Source organism: Erythranthe guttata, chromosome 11 (assembly GCF_056151865.1).
Source record: "Erythranthe guttata isolate IM_541 chromosome 11, IM_541, whole genome shotgun sequence".
Taxonomy (NCBI): Eukaryota; Viridiplantae; Streptophyta; class Magnoliopsida; order Lamiales; family Phrymaceae; genus Erythranthe; species Erythranthe guttata.
The window spans coordinates 1,561,026-1,582,757 of record NC_142543.1 but is presented as its reverse complement, the minus strand read 5'-3'; the positions used below and the strand labels follow the sequence as shown (position 1 = coordinate 1,582,757).

Sequence of the window (21,732 nt, the reverse complement as noted above, 5' to 3'; positions counted from 1 at the left end):
TGTGTTTATATTGAAAGTATAAGGGGTCATATGCACAAAACTCAAATTATATAAGGGTTAAAGTGCAATTTAGCCAAAAGAAAAACACTAGAATGAAACTTTGGTGAGGGAATTGATATTTTTGCCCTTTTTGGCACTCAATGAACTTTGGTAACAATTTGACAATTTCACCCTTGCGGTGTCCTATTTTGCAATTATAGGCCATTAAATCAATTTCAGATTTCATTATGGATTGACATAATTCATCCACTTCACTAAGGTATTATTAACTTTTATTATTTCATTATGTTAATATTTCAAGAAAATCTTTTTAATTGTCAATGACATAATTAATAATATATTGTTACATTATTTGAATAGTATTACAATAATATATTTTCAAAATGCACATCATGTTACAAATTTTATTTCAAACATAAATTGACAAGTGTAATCCTTTTTCTTTAAATAAATAATATTTTATTCATTTTAATTAGCAAATAATTACCAAAATAGCCAAAAATCATACTTAACATAGAATAATACGAATAATTAGTAATTAATCATACTTTATTACATTAATCCTAATCCAACACCTACTACATATCACCACTATTTAGTATTTACACAACCAGCAAAAACCAAAAAGGAAAATACAAAACCAACTCAAAATCAAAACACACAAAAAAAACACACCAAACACTCTTTAAAAAACTCCCTAAGAACCAAAATCTAATCAACCTCCTCAATCTTCGGCCCCGCCCTACCGCCGGTGCTCGCCCCACCACCGGAGCTTCCACCGCCACCGCCACCGCCCGCCACATCATCATCCATCGGAGCACCACCTTCGCTTCCACTCTGATACATCTTAGAAATAATGGGATTACAAATCCCCTCCAACTCCTTCAACCTATCCTCAAGCTCATCCACCTCAGCCAGCTGATTCTTCTCCAGCCACTCCACACACTCCTCCACCACCTTCTCGATCCTCGCCTTGTCGCCGGCATCCAACTTTCCGGCAAACTTCTCGTCCCTCACCGTATTCCTCATGTTGTACGCGTAATTCTCCAACGCGTTCTTCGCCTCCACTTTCCTCTTCACCTCCTCGTCCTCCGCCTTGTACCTCTCCGCATCTCTCACCATTTTCTCGATATCGTCTTTACTCAACCGCCCCTTGTCATTAGTGATCGTAATCTTGTTCTTGACTCCGGCCGTTTTATCCTCAGCCATGACGTTCAAGATTCCATTCGCATCTATATCGAACGTCACGTTCACTTGCGGGACCCCCCTCGGAGCAGGCGGAATCCCCGTCAGCTCGAATTTTCCGAGTAAATTATTATCTCTAGTCCTCGCCCTTTCGCCTTCGTAAACTTGGATTAAAACACCCGGTTGATTATCCGAATAAGTCGAAAAGATCTGCTCTTTCTTCGTCGGGATTGTCGTGTTTCTCGGGATTAAGACCGTCATCACACCACCCGCAGTTTCGAGGCCTAGAGATAACGGGAGTGACGTCGAGTAGTAACAAATCTTGAACTTTCTCGTCCCCTTCTCCGGTGAGGATTGCTGCCTGGACTGCCGCCCCGTAAGCCACCGCCTCGTCGGGGTTTATGCTCTTGCAAAGCTCTTTGCCATTGAAGAAGTCTTGCAGCAGCTGCTGGACTTTCGGAATTCGGGTGGAGCCGCCGACAAGAACCACCTCATGGACCGAGGATTTATCGATTTTCGCGTCTCGTAAGCACTTTTCGACCGGCTCCATACACCTCATGAACATGTCCATACAAAGCTCTTCGAATCTCGCCCTGGTTATGGTGGCGTAGAAATCGATCCCTTCGAATAACGAATCGACTTCGATTGTCGTTTGCGTGGTGGAGGAGAGGGTTCTCTTGGCTCTTTCGCAGGCGGTTCGGAGTCTCCTTAAAGCTCTGGCGTTTCCACTAATATCCTTTTTGTTCTTCCGCCGGAATTCGGAGACGAAGTGGTTGACCAGGCGGTTGTCGAAGTCTTCGCCGCCGAGGTGAGTATCACCGGCGGTGGCTTTCACTTCGAAGATGCCTTCTTCTATGGTGAGTAAGGAAACATCGAAAGTGCCGCCACCTAAATCGAAGACGAGGATGTTCTGCTCGCCGGATCGGGAGCTTTTCTTATCCAGGCCGTAAGCAATTGCAGCAGCGGTGGGCTCGTTGATGATACGGAGTACGTTAAGGCCGGCGATTGCTCCGGCATCTTTCGTTGCTTGTCGCTGAGAGTCGTTAAAATACGCGGGAACCGTTACGACGGCGTTTTTGATCTGGTAACCTAGAAACGATTCGGCGGTTTCCCTCATCTTCGTGAGGACCATTGAAGAGATCTCCTCGGCGGAGAACTGCTTCTGCTCGCCTTTGTAGGTGACGCCGATCATCGGCTTGTCGGCGGGGCCGGGGATGACCTTGAACGGCCAGAGCTTCATGTCGCTCTGGACGGAGGGATCGCTTACGCGGCGGCCGATGAGGCGCTTGGCGTCGAAGACGGTGTTGTGGGGGTTCATCGCCACCTGGTTTTTGGCGGCGTCGCCGATTAGACGCTCGGTGTCGGTGAAAGCTACGTAAGAAGGGGTGGTTCTGTTGCCCTGGTCATTTGGTATGATCTCCACGCGGTCGTTTAGCCAGACGCCGACGCAGCTGTAGGTTGTGCCGAGGTCTATGCCGATCGCCTTGTTGCTCTCTTTCGTCGTCGCCATTGTTGATCAAATCGAAGCTTCGGAAATTACAGTTGGGAAAAAAAGACTGGATTTTTATTTTTGATTTTTGAAAATTTCGATTGATTTTTGTTCGATGAATGGAAAATTGGGGGAGGGAGTTTATGTATATGTAAATGGAGTGTGATTCGAGAAGATTCTACCTAGGGTTTGATGCATGAATGTACTGGAGAATTCGGGAGAGAAGGTGGTTAATTTACTAGATAGTCCTTCGGGAATTTGGGGATTTGCGGAGGAGATGTGAATGGTGTTTGGGGGTAGTTTCGGGAGAAAAAAATAATTGTTGCGGCGGTGGACGGCGAGGTTTATCTCAGGAATTAGGCGGTGGTGAGTTGGAAACGGTGACGTGGGGGTTGTCTGAGTGTCGAATTGCTGAAACGATGTCGTTACACGTGTCTCTTGGGTGGAAGGGCTATGTTTGGCTGGGATTCAGCTTTCTCCAAAAGAATAATTACACCATAGAATTACGGGTAAATTATCAAACAAGATACCGGTCAAATTACGAAAAAAATCATGCAAGATGATCATAGGAAGTTTTTTCTGGCATGTATATATTGATTGTGGTTTATCAAAAATGCATTTTTTCACAAAACAAGTACAAAGTAACGGAATCTAGAAGATTATATTGAATTTGACACTATAAAGGTGGACGGAACGTGTAAGAAGATTCATAGTTGATGGTTAATTTTAATTATCCAAATATGAAGAGTTTTTTCGTAATTGGACCATACATCGGGGTGACTGTAATACCTCGGGTTGACTGTAATTTACCTTTAATTTAATTCATAATATTTTTAATATTTTTTCTTTTTATTTTAATTACTTTCTTTAACACCAAAATTAAATATTTAAAGATTAAAAATTAAACAAATATTTTTAATAGGTTTTTTTTTTTTGACAACAAATATTTCATATAATTTTGTGACAATTTATGTTTAGAATGTATTTTAATTTTAATTACATAATTGCCCCTAAAGTCATAAAAAAGAACCAAAGAAGCCCAAACCAAAGCAAAAGTGCCAAAAACATGGATAAGATGACCAATTACACTCGCTGCGTCTGAAGCTCCTCCACCACCACCACCACCACCACCCAACCCCCTCAGCCATGGCTGGTCTGAGCAGCACTTTCCAGCACCCCTTCAAATCTCAACTCTCTAATCCAATCAAACCTTCTCCTCTCCATATACACACCTTCTCCTTCCGCATCCGTACCCCCACCACTTACCCCTCCATTTCCACCACCATATCCGCTCGCTACGGCGGCGGCGGAGGAGGCGGCGGCGGCGGCTACTCGAAGAGGTCCAAGCCACCTGTTGATGAAGCCCTAGACATCTCTTCAATTAAGTGAGTAATCTCAACCGATTTTATTACTGATTTGGGGATTAAAAAAAATGATTTTTTTTTTAATCTGTTCGGATGATTAATTTCGGTGTTATGTGGTTTCAAAATTAGGTCTGATACTGTTAGGCTTATTGATGAAGAGCAGAAGATGGTGAGTTCATCTATACATACATGTTTTGTATCTCTACATAATGCTTATGTTATGTATGAAGGTTCTGTTTGGTTGAACATTATTTTTTTTTTTTTTGATTTGTATAGGTTGGATTAGTATCAAAAGCTCAGGCTTTTCAAATGGCTGAGGATGCTGAGCTTGACTTGGTATGCTGTCATGGTTAATTAGCTTTTAATTTCTCTTACTAAACTATCTTTAATTAATTAGTTAATTAATTAATTTATTGCATTATGCTTCTATGATTAGGTGATATTATCTCCAGATGCAGACCCTCCAGTTCTAAGAATTATGGATTACAAGTAAGAAAACTTTATTTTTCGGCGTAATAGTTGTGACAGCCGATTGAATTACAATGTGCCCTTATTTATATATTGCTTCATGAACTTATTACAGTAAATATAAATATGAGCAGCAGAGGAAGAAAAAAGAGCAACAGAAGAAAAGTCTTGGTGAATATCGCTTTGTCGTATTGTTTCAAGTTTTCCTCTCTCTCTCTCGTGCATTTTGTCGTATTATGTTACTGAATTTCCGACTTGAATTACAGCTACCCGTGTGGATTTGAAGGAATTGAAGATGGGGTGAGTTTTCTTGTAGAAATTGAACTGTCTCTGGATATGTTTTGAAGATTTAATTTGTTATTCGATTTTAATATCTCGTTTTTCAATTTTCTTTCTCCTTATATATTTCATGCCCATCTAGCTTAGTAAGAGACGAAGTGTATACGTATTCATGTTTGATCACGTTTGTACTTATACTTAGATCCCCTGTTTTGCGTGACATTTTGTACATTTTATTACGATAAAGAGATGGTTTTCGCAATCCAGTGTTAGTTATATACGAAAGACGCATTCTTGAAACAAATTGTTCGATGTTAAATGCTTGATGAATTGAAGAATAAATTCTAACTTGAACTGTCAGATTGTTATAAATGCAATTTGTTCTTTCTATAAATTTCTTGTATTATTCGTTTCACGATCCAGTTTTTTATAAAAAAAATTATCTTTATCACATCTTTCGTATTTGGTGGCAGTTATAATATCGATGTCCACGACTACTCCGTGCGTTTGAGAGCAGCTCAGAGATTCTTGAAAGACGGCGATAAGGTCGGTCCGTTTCCTTTTTGCCCCACCATGCAATCGAAAATCAACTTCCAATATTGTATTATAAAAAAACATTTTTCGTGCAGGTCAAGGTTATAGTAAGTCTGAAGGGCCGTGAAAATGAATTTAGAAATAATGCCATCGAGCTTCTCAGACGATTTCAGAACGATGTTGGGGAGGTATATACATATATAATATATTCACCACTCCGCCATTATATAACCTTATTTACTTGTACGGTACAACTCGTATACATACATATCCTTTGACCGATCTAATTTCGTTGTACCAATGACAGCTGGCGACAGAGGAAGCTAAAAGTTTCCGGGACAGAAACATGTTCATTGTAATGATACCAAACAAGGCTATTACTCAGAAAGCACAAGAACCTCCGAAGAAAAAGGACACTCCCGTAGAAAACGAAGTTTCAGCCAGTGTTTGAGTGTGATTTTGTTATCTATCCTTTAAAAGACTCGAAACAAAAAAAAAAACAAAACAAAACAAAAAACGAGAGCAGGTAGTACTATTATTGTTCAGTTATATCTTTTTAAAACCGTCCCTTAAGATTCTATGTAATGCTCATGTGTAGAGATTTAGTGCAAAAACTGTACAAGAATTGTGTTTGTTAACTGTAAAAAACAAAGAACAGCAATTATATAGTTTCTTATTAGTTTTGTTAATTGAGAGACGAACTATTCGACTAGTGAAAATTTATTTGAGGTTGATTTGTGTTAAAGAAAAAAATTTGATAATTTATTTGAGTTTGATTTGTGTTAAAGAAAAAAATTTGATAATGATTTCCGTTCAATAAGATATAAAGCCCCAATTGATGTACACAAACAACAAAAATATGCATCGCACTTCGTGACGTTCATTTCGAACTCGATCGGACTCAAATTCAATGTAATTTTACGAAACTTCGATTATGACATGTTTAAATGTTGAATCTTTTACCAATAGTCTCCACAAGAACAAGCTCCATTCTCAAAACGATGAAACCGATTAGCATCCCTAACAATTATTACTCTCTCAGTAATCCCAGAAACAAATTTAGTAAAATTATGACAGTCCAAACAGACCCTAAGATTCTTGATAATCCTAATCTCACCTCCTTCTTCAGACATCATAAGCCCGAAAGCAATAGCGAGTTTCTCACTATGAACACTCAGCATAATCTCCTTCTCTTCTTCTTCGACGTCGTGCAGCGCTGTAGTAACTGTCTCTGCAAGATACCCAGCATCTTTCATCTTCCCCATTAGTTTCTCGAGCATTTCGTATATACCTTTCGACTGCGCGTGCGCCCTGTCGCTCGAAGTGAACACGTGTTGTTGTCCGTGAACCTCGATCAAAGTACAGCCAGGTGTCTTCACCAGATTCTTCCGCCTCACCACTTGTCTTAACGAAGCAGCCCGATCGTAATTCTGGTTATTGGAATATATATTCGAGAGCAAAACACGGTACCCCACGTTTTCAGGGTCCAATTCGAATAACCGATCGGAAGCCAAACGAGCCAAGTTGGAGTTCTTATGAACCATACAACCCCCTAGCAATGCACCCCACTCGGCGGGACCCGGTTTAATCGGCATCTTATTTATAAATTCCACCGCGTCTTCTAATTTTCCAGCTCGTCCAAGAATGTCAACCATGCATGCGTAGTGCTCGGAGTTTGGTTCGAAGCCATGATCGGAAACCATAGAGTGGAATATTCTTTCGCCTTCTTTCACCAAACCAGCATGACTGCAAGCGTACAAAATCGAGACAAAAGTAACCCCCGTTGGAGAAATACCCGAAAGAAGCATTTCATCGAACAGCTTTAGTGCCTCGTGTCCATATCCGTGAAGTCCATATCCAGAAATCATGGAATTCCATGTCACCACATTCTTTTCTTGCAGATTATTGAATACAGTCCTGGCTTCGTCGATACTGCCACATTTCGTGTACATGTCGATCAAAGCGGTCGATACGTAAATATTTGACTCAAAACACTCTTTTTTAATCAAATCGTGGACCCATTTTCCGAGCCCTAAAGCACCGAGTTGTGCGCATGCTGACAAAATACTGGTGACTGTGACTGGATTCGGTTGAATATCGAGATTTTGCATTTCGTGGAAAAGAGATATTGCAGTTTCCGTTTGCCCATTTTGGGCGTAACCCGATATCATGGCATTCCATGATGCCAATGTTTTCTCTGGCGATTCATCGAATAGCTTTCTAGCGAGTTCCAACTCGTTCAGCCGACTATAAACTGTCGTCAGTGCAGTTGAAATGGAGGAATTGAGAAGAAAATTGGACTTCACACAGAATCCATGGATTGATCGAGTAAGATCCAAGTATCCAAACGGATAAAACACGGGAATTAAACCAACTATTGTGCTTGAGCTAACTTTGCACCCCGATAAAAGCAATTCTTGAAATAGCTGAACCGACAGCTCGGTTTCGCCATTGCAAGAATAACCGGAAATCATTGCGTTATACGCGACCAAATCCGGTTTCCCAATTAAATTAAACAATAATCGAGCGGTGGAAATATCTCCACATTTAGAATACAAAGAAACCAAACAAGTGAGCACGTGGTCGTGCGAATGGCATCCGATTTTCAAGGCCAATGCCTGAACCATCATCCCAGTTTTCATCTCCTGCAACTCAGCTATAGAAGAAAGCACTACAGCCAATGTAGTCGAATCGAACGACGTAGTCCTCTTCACCATATCCCGAAAAACCTGAAGAGATTCGTCGAAGCAACAAGTTTTCACCAGCCCAGAAATGATCGTGTTCCAAAGAACCGTGTCTGGTTCAGATATTCCATCAAACACCTTATGAGCATCTCTTATCCTCGAAAATTTCGCATACATGTCCACCAAAGCCGAGCCCACAAACAAATCCGAGCCAAACCCAGAAACCATCACATGCCCATGAAGCAAAACCCCAACTTTCTCATACGCAGACGAAGGAAAACCGGATAAAGCCGCGATAACAAACGAGTAGGTGAAATTATCAGGTTCGAAGCCGGGTTTCTGGAGCAGACTTCTGTACATACACAAGGAATCGAATGGGCTGCTTCTGAGGCCTTTGATGAGTACATTGTAAAGGAAAAGATCGGGCGAATCGGTGTTGGAAAAGAGGAGCTTCGCTCGGACATGGGATTTGAAATCGAGGAGTTTCTGGATGAGCTTTGTGATGGTGATGTTGTCGTTGACGAGATTGTTGTGGATGATTTGGGCGTGGGTTTGGTCGAGGTGCGAGATTGTTGTCGCCTGTTTGATTAAGCTTAAGAAGAAGTTTCTGTCTCTTGGAGGAGAGATTGCTCTGCAAATCATTGAAGGCGAGCGGAAGAAATAAAATAAAATTACAGGCTTGTTTGTAATTCCATTGTCAATAATTTTCGCGGCAAATTATCGGTTTAGTTCAGCTTCTTGGCAATTTTATACAAAGGAAAATATATAATTTTTTTTTTAGAAAATACAGATGAAAATAAATATGTGTATCGTTTAATTGTTTATTACTTGCTTTATTTTTTTTTTTTTTTTCATTGTTCTTTTTATAGGCTCAGGCCCAATAAAATTCAAATCGTTCAAGTTTGCTCAATTGACACTACTAAGAGTCTATTCACATTTTAGGGCAAATTACGATCAACCTCTGAGATATGATCAAATTACAAAAAAAACCCTCTTATTTATGTAATTTTGCCTACTGAATAAAGCTCGTCCACCCTTACTGTATTAAATTTACCTATTGAATGAGGGATTTTTTCGTATAACAATACATAGTTGAGGAAGTTGATCGTAATTACTCAAACAACAGGCGTTTCTTCGTAGTTTGACCATACTTTCAGGGGTGGCCATAATTTGCCCCACATTTTATTGTACTCTTTTAAATTGGCCATTTAAGAAAAAAAAAATTATTACTACAAAAATCTTCCATTACAGTTTTCTTTTTTTAAATAGCAATTGGTCTCCTCACTTTTGTATTACTTGTTAAAAAAAAAAAAAAATCCAAGCCCATTTATAATGAGGGAAAACCTGCAGACCAAATAATAATAAAAATAATAATGATAATATTAATAATAATAAAATAAAAAAGAAGTAACTAAACTAGTTCATGTGTGAGACAAGGTTAGTACAGTAAATTTCACACTTCCTTTCACCTTTTCTTTTCATTGGTTTATAACAAATTAAATACAATTAGAGAAAATGAAGAGCGAGCTGTAGCTAACAGACTAAAACAAAGAGAAACCAAGAAAAGAAAAGAAAAAAAACCTATAGTAATTTGAAACCAAATAAGAATGGCGGTGCAGAATCACTGCTCGACTTGTTAGCATCACTCGATAGTATTCAAAAAACTATCGAATTTATCTATCTTTAATAAAAAATACCTATAATACCGGAGATTCGCCGTTTCTCCAAGCTTGTTTCATCTGTAATAGATGCGTCCTTAGACTGTTTTCTTCCACCTGTTCAAATACGTTGAATCTTTCTCAGTTATTACATTTCAAGAACAATTGTCATTTAACAGAAATGTAAAAGCGTGCAATAACCGATGAAGCCATAACGAGACAGACAGGATGGACAATTACAAGAACGCCCTTAAGTCATGTTTTTTTTCCTCACCTGTAACGCAGCTGTGGAGCCCAAAACTAACTCACATTCATCGAGCACGGCTCTTTCTTGTGCTGCTACATTAGCAAGTTCAGACACCAAACAGTTCATTCCCTCCATCTGTATCATACAATACAAAATCAAAATTCGTGACCAAGAATGTGAAATAATTGTAAGCTAATTAAAAATTAAATTTTCCACCCAAACGGATAATTGTAAATCACAAACAAGAGGAGGACGTAAGTATCTGAAAATATATCAGACAATACATTCAGAAACTACCATTAGTAAAGAAAATATTCTAGACAACAAAGCTACATCGACTACATCTGCTTAGATGTATAACAATATGAAATTCGAGACTTTTTTTGCTGTAAGCACTTGGATCGTAAGAAAATTAATTTAGGGAATTATAGATAAATATAAAAGCAGGAGTAGTTATCTTTACCCTTGAAAGTGTGGAACATAAAGAGGATCCCATTGCCTGCATCACATCAACGGCAGAGCATACAGCCGCCTTAACAGTTTCAATATCTCCCTGGAAATATTAAAATTACGTAATTTATATCTCCTTTTCTCTTTATTAATAATAAAATTGAGCAAAATAAAAAAAGTAATGTGGCATACCCTTGCTCCTCCTGTGATTGGAATGCGAATTGTGCTAGCCTGAAGATCTTGAATGGCTGATGTTAATGAGTTCAAATGATCCCTTTCAACTGAAGCCCAATCGTCGAGACAAGTTAGCTGTCACGTTTTAATTGGATTAGAAAATGTAAGACTCCTTTTAATAATGTACAATTAAGTGAAGATACTAAAAAATATATTCATGTACAAGAGATTGACTGAAAGTACCAACCAAGAGACACATCTCATCCATCAACATACATCAAGATAAGGAGAATACATTTCTTTACACATAAATCTCTGCTTAGAGATATCTAGAAACTAATCAATTTTTGACCTACTAAGCACGAAAAAATGGATGAAAAAACAATCTTGTAAGAGATTTGGCAGAAGCGAAACATGATAATTCTTCCCCAGCATAATTATAGGCAGAATAAAAGAGGCATTACTTACTTGATTGTTCAAAACTGAGTAGAGCTTCGACTTGAGCCTCAGCTGCTGGAGCTCAATCCTTCTCTCCATTATCGAGTCCAAAAGATCAGAAATTGTCATCCAAACTATGTACAACATTTTCTGCACCATCATAATCAAATTAGGGGCTAAAACAATACTACGTATAAATTTGAGAAGCAAACATATTTTATCAAGTCAAAAACTAGCTAACAAGATAAGTACAGACCTCTGCTTTCACTTTCTGAGATTGCAACACAGCACTAGTTCGCGCATTCGCATATCGCCATTGCAAGTGTCTATTGTACAACAGCCTCAATTGATGCACATCTTCTATGTGATTCGCAGCCTTCTTTCCTTTCTTAATATCCGCAATAAAAGAAAGAACAGAGGTCGAAGTCTGAGGTTGTCTGGACGGGCTGGACGGTCTTACCCGAGAAGGACTCGGCCCTCTAGACGGAGGGTTGACCGCCTTTATTCGAGACGGACTTACCCCTCTAGAAGGTGACGATGGTCGAACCACAGTAGCTGGACTCAACAAAGCTCTAGCTGCAGCATTTGCCAATTTCGTCCTATCTGACGAACTCGACGAACCAGGTCTTTGCATTTGCAGCGAACTATCATCAATTGAACGTGATATTTGCATTAACAAATCACTGCTCGATTTGACCAAGGGTTTACTCGCCCCATCAAGAGATAATCTCCTCACAGGACGGGATAAAGACGTAAACTTGCCCGTTTTATCAGACAAATCGACGCTTCGATTCAGAGAAGTGGGCAATTTCCCATTTGCTCTGCTTGGCCATCGATGCTGATCCACTACACGAGGGTTTAAACTATCGACAGGTTTAGAATTCTCCGATTGGTCAACAGAATTCTTTCCTTTAAGTGGACTCCTCTTTCTTTCTGGTGTGGGCTTTCTCTGAGCAGGTACCTCAGCCTGTTTGTAAGTAACATTCGACGATGGTCTCAAAGTGCGATCGGAAGGTGCAGGTTTCTCTCTCTTACCAATCGGTACGGAATAGGTATCGGATTGGAAAGAGACAGTGAGGCTACGCATTGTGGAGGGCCATAACGACTCTGGTAATTTATTCACTGCTAACTTTCTTGATGACATCAGCGTCTCTGCGGCTGTATCTTGAACTGGTGTCGATGGAGATGGGGGTGAAGATGGTGTAGAGGGTCGTTTTCTTTCGGCTGAAATAGCCCTTTTTGGTGCCGATGCAGTCGGGTTTGGTGAGATCTTTCTGGCATTTGGCGAAGGGCATCGTTTCGGACAGGTGGCGGTAGATGGTGTAGGTGATCTATATCTTGAACTAACTTCTCTTCTTTGAGCTTGACGAGGTGCAGCACCATTCTTATTCTCGGCTGGAACCAGTGGTTGTCTTCTTGCATCTGCTGTAGATTGCTTCTGTAGTAATACTCGCTCTGATTCACATACATCCATCCAAACTGTGCAAATTAGACCACATTGATTGTCCACCCCCTTTTCACATATACTAATAACAACCTTAAAACATAGCTTTTGAAACCGCTAAACAACCCGATTAATCTATCGACTTAATCAGGACTAATGTTTGTGAAAGAGATCCTTTCCAATCTTGAAAATCTGCCAAAGAAATTCGCGGCAAAAAGTGAGATACCACAGATAGGTAAACAGAGAAAAGAAGAGAACAAGGCATGATGAAAAAGAAAAAGAAAAAGATGATGCTCGAAAGAATACATCTTTACAGACACCCAGATCTCAAAAGAGACCCAATTTGATTATTCCACCCAACAAATCACAAATGGGCCTGCCTTAATCATCATCATCACACAACACAGTCCAAATTTGGACAGATCGCACACATCTAGAAGACAAACAGTAAAAAAAAAACACTTAAACAAATCAAGAAGAACAGTAAAATTAAGGTTGGAGTCTATGGAATCAGAGGATTTTGATTTTTGATTTGGGAGTTCCCTCATAAATGGGGAAGAGAGTAGAGAGAGAAGTGGGTAGGAGGGGTGTTGGATAAGAATTTTTTTCCTCTATTGCTTTTACTTTTTCAATTTATATATTATTTTTCCTTCTCTTTTCTTTCTGGTCCACAAACCTTTTGTCCTGTCACGGGTTTGCCATGGTTTGGTTGGGCTGGAACTGCATATGCCAGTATCAAAACACACACACACACACACACACACACACAAACAGGGTAAGCAAAACTCACATTAACAACCCCACGCAACTCTTTTCATGAAAGAAAACTATCTGAATAATGATCTCTTCACCAGCCTCTCTCTCTCTCTCTCTCTCTCTCCCCAATAGATACAAAATGCAGAAAATATCAAAGCGATGATCACACAAGCACAATGAATTAGCTTCTCCACTCTTACTCTATTGATAATTAAACAAAACAAGGTAGAAAAGGTAAAATAATATTCGAGAAACAATAAATTAAGAATTTGTTTCTGCAGAAAAAAGGCTATAAAATATATATTTCCATAAAAAGGGACACAATTCACAATAATTATAATAGGGATATGGGAACACATACATGGAGACCACGTGCAGGGAGAGAGATCATTGTCCATCCCCATGAATTCACTGTACCCTAAATTACTTATTTTAACCGCCATTTGTCATTGATTAAACCTTAATTGAGCATCATTAGATGCAGTAATTATGCAAAAAATTAAAAAAATAAAAAACTCTGGCTTTCGATGCAAATCGTTAATTTCTTCCGTAGAATATACTGAAGATTAAAACATCGAGGAATTTCGTTTTTACATGAATAAATGCACGTAATAATGGTCTGCGCTTTGTCAGGATTTGTTCCTGAATTTCCCAACATTTGTAGATTTCTCCTTAATATTTTCTCATAAAAAATTAAAATTGAGGAAGAAATAAAAAAAAAAAAAATAATATAGTTATTTACATAAATATCAGCAAAAATTTCCATCGGAAACAGCAACAAAAGGTAAATTAAACTATACATATGGAAAAATCCCTGCATATTTTACTGTTCAAAACCCTAGGAATTATCCGATCACCGGAAAAAAAAATACTTTCAGAAATTGACTGGAAACTGTAACAGAACAAGGAAAAATCGAAAATTAAATGATTTAATCCATCTAAAAAAATGAATAATTTTCACAAAATTGCTTTTACAGAACAAAAAACCTAATTAACAAAGTATAAACAGATTTTTACCTCTACTCATTTTCCGGCGAAAAACAACTGCCGTATTTTTTCTGGAATCTCGATCGGCTTCTTTAGCCGTGATTCAGTAAAATATACTATATATATAATATTCTATATATATAGGAAATGTATTTAGAGATAATTATAAATAAATAAAGCGAAAAAGGAAATTAAATAATAAATGGAAAGTTCTGGTTTTGGGGTAACAGAGAGAGATGTAAATATAGAGACGGCGGAGGCGATTATTTTAATTTTTAGCGCCCCCTAATTATTTATTTAATGAATTATTGATTATTGCATCATTTATTTTTTTTTTCTCTATTATAACTTTTTATTTACTATTCCGCTTATTTATTTACGGTAATTACATGCTCCTGAGGTACGGTCAAATTACGAAAAACGCCCTCTTGTTTGGATAATTACGTTTACTCTTCAACTATGAATCTTCTTACACATCCACCCTTGTGGTGTCAAATTCAACATAATCATCTTGATTCCGTGGAATGTGCTCTAGTTTGTACTCATTTTGTGTAAAAATACAGTTTCTGATGCACCACAATCTGACTTATACAAGTCAAAAAACACATCTTATGATCATCTTAGTTCAAAATATGGAGCTCGAATGGGATAAAACGGGTCCAAAAGTTATAATATTTCATATAATCAAGAAGATCCCACTATGTATGAAATTGCAAGGGTGGACGCGTAAGAAAATTTATAGTTGAGAGAGGTTGTTGTAATTACCCAAACAGGAGGGGCAGGGGCGGACCCAGTGGGTTTTCTTGGGTGGGCGGAAATATATGAGTAATTTAAGAGAGAATTTTCTTTTTTTTTTTGGCACTAAAGTGTACAAAATTAAAAATTTGAGGGGTAAAAGTGTATTAATTAATACATAAATACAAAAAAATAAAACAGCTTAAAAAAAATCTTGGGGGGCGGACGCCACTCCAGCCATAGGCATAGGTACGCCCCCGAGGAGGGGTATCATAATTTTACTATACCCTTCAGTTGTAATTTACCCTATTTATTTTCATTACTTACGAAAACATCTTAAAAGATAACTACAATTTTGTTAAACATAATTATAATTATTAAAAAAAAACATTATTATATTTATATATTATATAGTAAATGGACTCAAATTATATTAAACCGAGTCCATCTTAAACCGGATCAACCAATTAAGGTTTGACTTTAATAAATCAAATCCAAATTGTTATTTGGATCAAACTTGAATTCAACGAAAAGGCCTTTGTCTTGAAATTTCTTAATAGCGATAATATTTTATATAAAATTAAATTTGATTTATCTTAAGTGCATAATATATTTTATATATTATTAAATAAATAAATAAAGATATTATATATAGATATTTGGGTTTAGGAGAGAGGTATTGAAAATGATTGTTCATAATAATCATTTTGTCGAGTACTTTTCCATAGGACCAAAGCAAAGAAGATATAAAAGGACCACTTTTAATTTTATGTCACAAACAAATTAATTGTATCGAATTGTGAATTTGTCCATTCAATTAAGGGACTGAATTTTCCCAAGTCTATTTTCCTTTTTTCGTGTTTTTTCAGCCATCCAAATTGAATAATAATAACAACAATAGTTTTCGTATATACTAGTACTTCACCCGTGCGTTGCACGGATATGAGTTTCAAAATGAGAAAAATAATAATATTTAAACGATTATCTTTTTATAACAACACCAATTGAAGTAAAACAAAATGGAAGGAAATAAAAAAATATCTCTTAATTCAGAGTTGTAACATATAAAATTCAATTAAATATTACAAAGAAAAATACGCGAATGGCGCAAATCACGATATGAAGATTAAGTAAAATAATTTAAAACATATGGTATAACTCTATTTCATGGAATGCAATCTACTACACTATGTGAATCCTCTGCAAAATAACTAACTTAACAACAAACACAGTAGCATAGAGGTAGCACAATAGATACTCAAATAACCTGCAAGTTTATCACTAACAACATTCAATTAGTGATGCACATTACTCAAACAACAACACAACTTATAAATATTGCAAAAGAGATAAGATGTATACGCCAATACCAATAATAATACCAATATTGATATCCATATTGATACTAATCCTGATACTAATACTAATACTAATACTAATACTAATACTAATACTAATACTAATACTAATACTAATACTAATACTAATACTAATACTAATACTAATATTAATACTAATAACAATACTAATAATAATACTAATATTGATAGTAATAATAATAGTACTATTGATATTAATATTGATACTAATACTAATACCGATACTCGTACTAATACGGGTACTCATACTGATACTAATTCTAATCATAATATCAATACTAATACTAATACTAATACTAATACTAATACTAATACTAATACTAATACTAATACTAATACTAATACTAATACTAATACTAATACTAATACTAATACTAATACTAATACTAATACTAATGCTAATACTAATACTAATACTAATACTAAGACTAATATTAATACTAATACTAATACTAATACTAATACTAATACTAATACTAATACTAATACTAATACTACCAATACTAATACTAATACTTACTGATATTGATACTGATACTGATACTGATACTGATAGTGATATTGATACTGACACTGATACTGATACCGATACTGATGTTAATACTGATACTGATGTTGATAGTCATATTGATACTCATGGTAATATTAATATTAATTATAATACTATTACTAATACTGATATTCATACTAATACTGATACTAATATTGTTACTCATACTGATACTGATGCTGATAAAAATACTAATACTAATACTAATACTAATATTATACTAATAATACTGATACTAATATTAATATTGATATTGATACTGAAATTGATATTCATATTGATTTTGATACTGAAACTGATACCGATACTGATATTGATACTGATACTGTATTTTTTTATGATACTGGTACTGATATCGATACTAATACTTATACGGATATTTATACTGATATTAATACTATTACTAATAGTAATATTAATACTAATATTGATACTAATACTATTACTAATACTAATATAAATGTTAAAACTAATTATAATGCTAATGATACGTATACATATATTGATACTGATACCGATACCGACTGATACTGATATTGTTATTGTTATTGTTACTGATACTGATACTGATATTAATACTGATACTAATACTGATACTGATACTGATACTGATATTGATACCGATACTGATACTGATACTGATATTGATACTGATACTGATACTGATATCGATACTAATAATGTACTGATACTGGTACTGACATTGGTACTGATACATGTTGTGGTACTAATACTGATACTTATACTGATACCGAACATAATATTGATACGAATACTTACGCTTATGTTAATACTAATATTTGTACTAATACTAATACTAATACTGATACTAATACTAATACTAATACTAATACTAATACTAATACTAATACTAATACTAATACTAATACTAATACTAATACTAATACTAATACTAATACTAATACTAATACCAATACTAATAGTAATACTAATACCAATACTACTACTAATACTAATATTAATACTAATATTATTATTAATACTATTACTAATACTAATATGTTAATATTGTTAATGTTAATGCTAATACTAATTTTGATGCTAATGCTAATCTAGATATGCTAATTATTATGCTAATGCTAATTATGATTGTAATTCTAACATTATCCAAATCCTTATCGTATTCGTAATTCTATTCATAACACTAATAATAGTTCTAATCGTAATCCTAACCATAATCTTATTCCTAACGCTAATCATAAGCCTAATAATTTTAATACTAATAATGTTAATGCTAATCCTAATGTTAATTCTAATTCTAATTTTAATTATAATTCTAATCCCAATCCTAATACTAATGCATGTCACTACTTATCGTACTAAGCATAATCATAATCTTAATTATAATCTAATACTAATATTAATCATAATTCTAATATTATATTAATCCTAATTACAATCTGAAACCTATTTCTAGTATTAATACTAATACTAATTCAAATAATCTTAATTATAATTTATAATACTAATATTAATCACAAATTCTGATTTTGCAACAATTTTTTTTTGCAATGATATATTATTTAGTATAAAAAAAATTATATTAAATCTTGAACCTTTATATCAAATTTCTTAGGTGTGGCAGTTGAACCATAAAAAACACATATGAATATGTTAGAAATTAATATTTAATTATATTATCAAACTGACATTAAAATTATTTAAAATATTATAAGGGTATAAGTAAGCGTTAAGACGTAAAAGAACAATAATCATTGTTAATAAGATAAATTATGAAAATTCTCTTGAACTTAGGTGAAATTACAGAAAACACCCCCACTTATCGGTGATTATACCAAACCCCCCTGATGTTTGTTTCTGTCTTACACGACCCCCTTATGGTGTGATTTTTTTACGGAATCTTTTTTATTCCATGTAATGTCCCAAAAAATATGGAGTCCACCATTGCAGACGTGACATTTCTTTTATAGTACTTTTTAAACTAAAAAGTTACCCTCAGGGTTGTCATGGTAATAATAAAAAATTGTGAAAGTGTTATTTAAGAAGAATAAAGATTTCGTGTAAAGTTCACCTGAGGGTAATTTTTGTCTTTAAAAATTACCATAAAGAAATGTCGTGTGTGCAGGGTATAATAAGCATTATTGGAATATTCCACGTAATAATCCTTGAAAATCATACCATAAGGGGGTCGATGTAAGACGGAAACAAACATTAGGGGAATTATTAATATAAACTATTTACGGCAAGAGCATTCGAGTGGGATTATTAAATAAGCTATCAAAACATTTAACCACTATTTTTATACTCTAAGATAGTAATTTTTAATTCTAATAGAGTTATGAATTGAGGTATTTTGACATTTCATCTTTCAAAATGTAAAAAATACATTATGCAATCATGCAGAATAAAATATCAAACACGAGTTATGAATTTAACCACCTCAGTGTCCATTTAGAAAATAACATGTCGCAATTAGATATATTTAATTAACAACTATTTAATACCTATGGTTGAAGAAAATACATTTAGATAAATATCAAAACAAAATATTAAATAGCACATAAATATTTGCGAACTCATTTTGATACTTTTGGGTTGGAGTTGGTGTAGATATTTACTTCATTATATTTATTAGAATTATAATAAAATGCTTATTAGTGGAATACAATATATAATATATACAATCATTATACATTTTAAACAAAACAATTGATATTCTTAATGTTAGCCATTAAATAAAATGGATAAACAAATTTAATTCCAAAGATTTAGAATTATTATATTTTGAAATATATAAAATCAATTCGTTTTTTTATGAATTGATTAAACTTAACTTAGGTTATTCAATTTATTAGTATAATCATAATAAAATTTGTATTTTAATTAGTATATAATTAAAAAGGTTAAATCAATCGTAAAGTTTATTGTCACTGGAATCAGTGAAGAAAAAATAATTATTTAAATAATAACATGAAATTTATGTATTATAATTTTCAATATGGTAAATAATTGGGAGTACATTACTCTACACATGGAATAACAAATAGTGTCAATTTTCGCAAGATAGTAAATTCAAACATGTATCTTTCTTTTTTACAGATAATATTAATATATAATATTAAATTAGTAAAAAAATACATATTCTCTGGTCATGTTCATGTAAAATGTATAATATCAAATAATTTATTCTGCAATATGTTTTTTTAATATAAATCCAATTTTATGAATTAAAATTTAAAAAAATTCGTAACACCGCCAATCATGCAATTATAATAAGGGAAGATTTTAAATCGAATTTAACTAAATTCAAATTAAATTAATTATAAAATTAAATTCAAAAATAAATTTATTTAGGGTTTCCAAGAAAGTTGATATATTTAGAGCATTTTATAAATGGTAGGATATAAATAGATAAATAAAATAATTAAATATATTTAATTACCTTTGATTTTGGAAAATGATGACATGTTTTTTGATGATTTATTTCCACCAATCAATTCGCCACTTGGGATGAAATTGAGGACATGTCATCAATTAAAATTGCCAAATGTCAAGCAATTAGCTATGCAATTCAACTTTTATATATTATATAGATTTTTAGAACATATTTATAATATATATGATTATTATAAATATAGATATTATTTTGTATTTGTCTTACATGCTTGAATAGGCCCATTATCATGGGCCCACAAAGACACTATTCATGGGTCATAGATAAGGGTGTAAATAAATATATATATATCTAATTGAGCTCAACTTATATTTATTAAAGTTTCTCTATTTTTTTTTTTTTATCGAAATTTGAAACTCTGTGTTTGAATTTGTTTTGATAAGAAAAAAAAAAATTGAATTGAGCTTGAACAAGATTTAATTGAGATGAACACGAATAGAGCTTGATTTTTTATACCTATTTTTAATTTATATTTAATCGAGCATATTTAATCGAGCTCCATATTCAGCTCAAACTGAAATTCATAACTTATCGCACAAAAGTATATTTTCAAGTTTGATTAATTATATGTCAACAAATTGATCTCAAACTAGCTTGTAAAGAAAAATTCCTAATTAAATATCGAGCAGCTTGATTTGATTTTCAGCCCCACTAATAAAATCATACAAATACCAAATACAGTTATTTCTATGCTAAATTCAGTGAAGGTTACACTGGTTGGATTTTTACTACTGATCTACACACCAATATAAATATGTGTGTTTGTGTTTGTGTACAACCCTATTAAATCTATACAATTATTAAATTTCCATTTAATTATGTCCACCAAAGCCTCAAACAATTATTTATTATCCATTTAATTGTGTCCACCACTATAATTATGAAATACATAGCAAAAATTATGTGGAACTACTATACTAGTGAATCAATGAGAACATAAATAAATCAAAGCATTTCTCTCAACAAGATTGATTACTTGACTTACACTACTCTTTTCACTTTTTGACATAGCTCTAAAATACATTCAATATTGAATTTATCATGCCCACAAATTATTCATCTTGAATTCAATTGCCCCACCGTCATATCATAAGAAAAATAAATCAACCATACTCACACGTACAATAGGTTGCAGATCACATGAAAGACTAAACAACAGAGATTTGAACGTGAGTCAATTGACACAAACTACCTTGCTCAGCTAAGATTTAAGACCACATTTTGTAAAGTTTGTCATATCTTATATATAAATCCAATAAAAAAATGTTTTATTATTTTGGTCAATAAGAAATATACCAATCACGACAGTTATTTGACTTGCCTTTTTGTACATGGGTTTGTCTGCTGACGGGTATTGTTCACTACGATGATGTTCAAATTGGGGGCCATCTCTTGTTTTATTTTTGGTTCAATACAACGAATCACTAATGAAGAAATATATATAATTAATGTGTAAAGCAAGAAATTCATTAGTA

General features: G+C 34.3%; 5 protein-coding genes across 8 annotated transcripts; 1 reads left to right on the top strand and 4 right to left on the bottom strand.

Moving 5' to 3' along the window:
- Positions 1-492: 492 nt before the first annotated feature.
- Positions 493-3,031, bottom strand: LOC105961417 (heat shock 70 kDa protein). Its single transcript, XM_012985644.2, has one exon. It carries the CDS (start codon positions 2,693-2,695, stop codon positions 1,373-1,375), a length of 1,323 nt encoding a protein of 440 aa, XP_012841098.2. The 5' UTR covers positions 2,696-3,031; the 3' UTR covers positions 493-1,372.
- Positions 712-1,209, bottom strand: LOC148766757 (heat shock 70 kDa protein-like). The gene has a single exon (XM_088825520.1). The coding sequence runs from the start codon at positions 1,207-1,209 to the stop codon at positions 712-714; it is 498 nt and encodes a 165-aa protein (XP_088681646.1).
- A 632-nt stretch (positions 3,032-3,663) lies between the features above and the next one.
- On the top strand, positions 3,664-6,008 carry LOC105961419 (Translation initiation factor 3 protein). Its single transcript, XM_012985648.2, has 9 exons — positions 3,664-4,059; positions 4,168-4,207; positions 4,315-4,374; positions 4,475-4,527; positions 4,622-4,677; positions 4,773-4,806; positions 5,259-5,331; positions 5,415-5,507; positions 5,627-6,008. The coding sequence occupies exons 1-9, from the start codon at positions 3,821-3,823 to the stop codon at positions 5,768-5,770; spliced, it is 792 nt and encodes a 263-aa protein (XP_012841102.2). The 5' UTR covers positions 3,664-3,820; the 3' UTR covers positions 5,771-6,008.
- A 223-nt stretch (positions 6,009-6,231) lies between these two features.
- Positions 6,232-8,765, bottom strand: MEF29 (Pentatricopeptide repeat (PPR) superfamily protein). The gene has a single exon (XM_012985643.2). It carries the CDS (start codon positions 8,643-8,645, stop codon positions 6,279-6,281), a length of 2,367 nt encoding a protein of 788 aa, XP_012841097.2. The 5' UTR covers positions 8,646-8,765; the 3' UTR covers positions 6,232-6,278.
- A 676-nt stretch (positions 8,766-9,441) lies between these two features.
- On the bottom strand, positions 9,442-14,327 carry QWRF8 (QWRF motif protein (DUF566)). Of its 4 annotated transcripts, XM_088825724.1 has the most exons (8): positions 14,188-14,284; positions 13,532-13,588; positions 11,227-12,606; positions 11,001-11,120; positions 10,551-10,667; positions 10,372-10,461; positions 9,936-10,043; positions 9,442-9,778 (listed from the first exon to the last, which is right to left on the bottom strand). In XM_088825724.1, the coding sequence occupies exons 3-8, from the start codon at positions 12,442-12,444 to the stop codon at positions 9,701-9,703; spliced, it is 1,731 nt and encodes a 576-aa protein (XP_088681850.1). In that variant the 5' UTR covers positions 12,445-12,606; positions 13,532-13,588; positions 14,188-14,284; the 3' UTR covers positions 9,442-9,700. The 4 variants fall into 4 exon arrangements, with proteins under 4 accessions (XP_088681850.1, XP_012841101.2, XP_088681849.1 ...); XM_012985647.2 differs by lacking the exon at positions 13,532-13,588 and having other exon boundaries at positions 14,188-14,327; XM_088825723.1 differs by lacking the exons at positions 13,532-13,588; positions 14,188-14,284 and adding an exon at positions 13,205-13,499.
- Between the last annotated feature and the right edge of the window lie 7,405 nt (positions 14,328-21,732).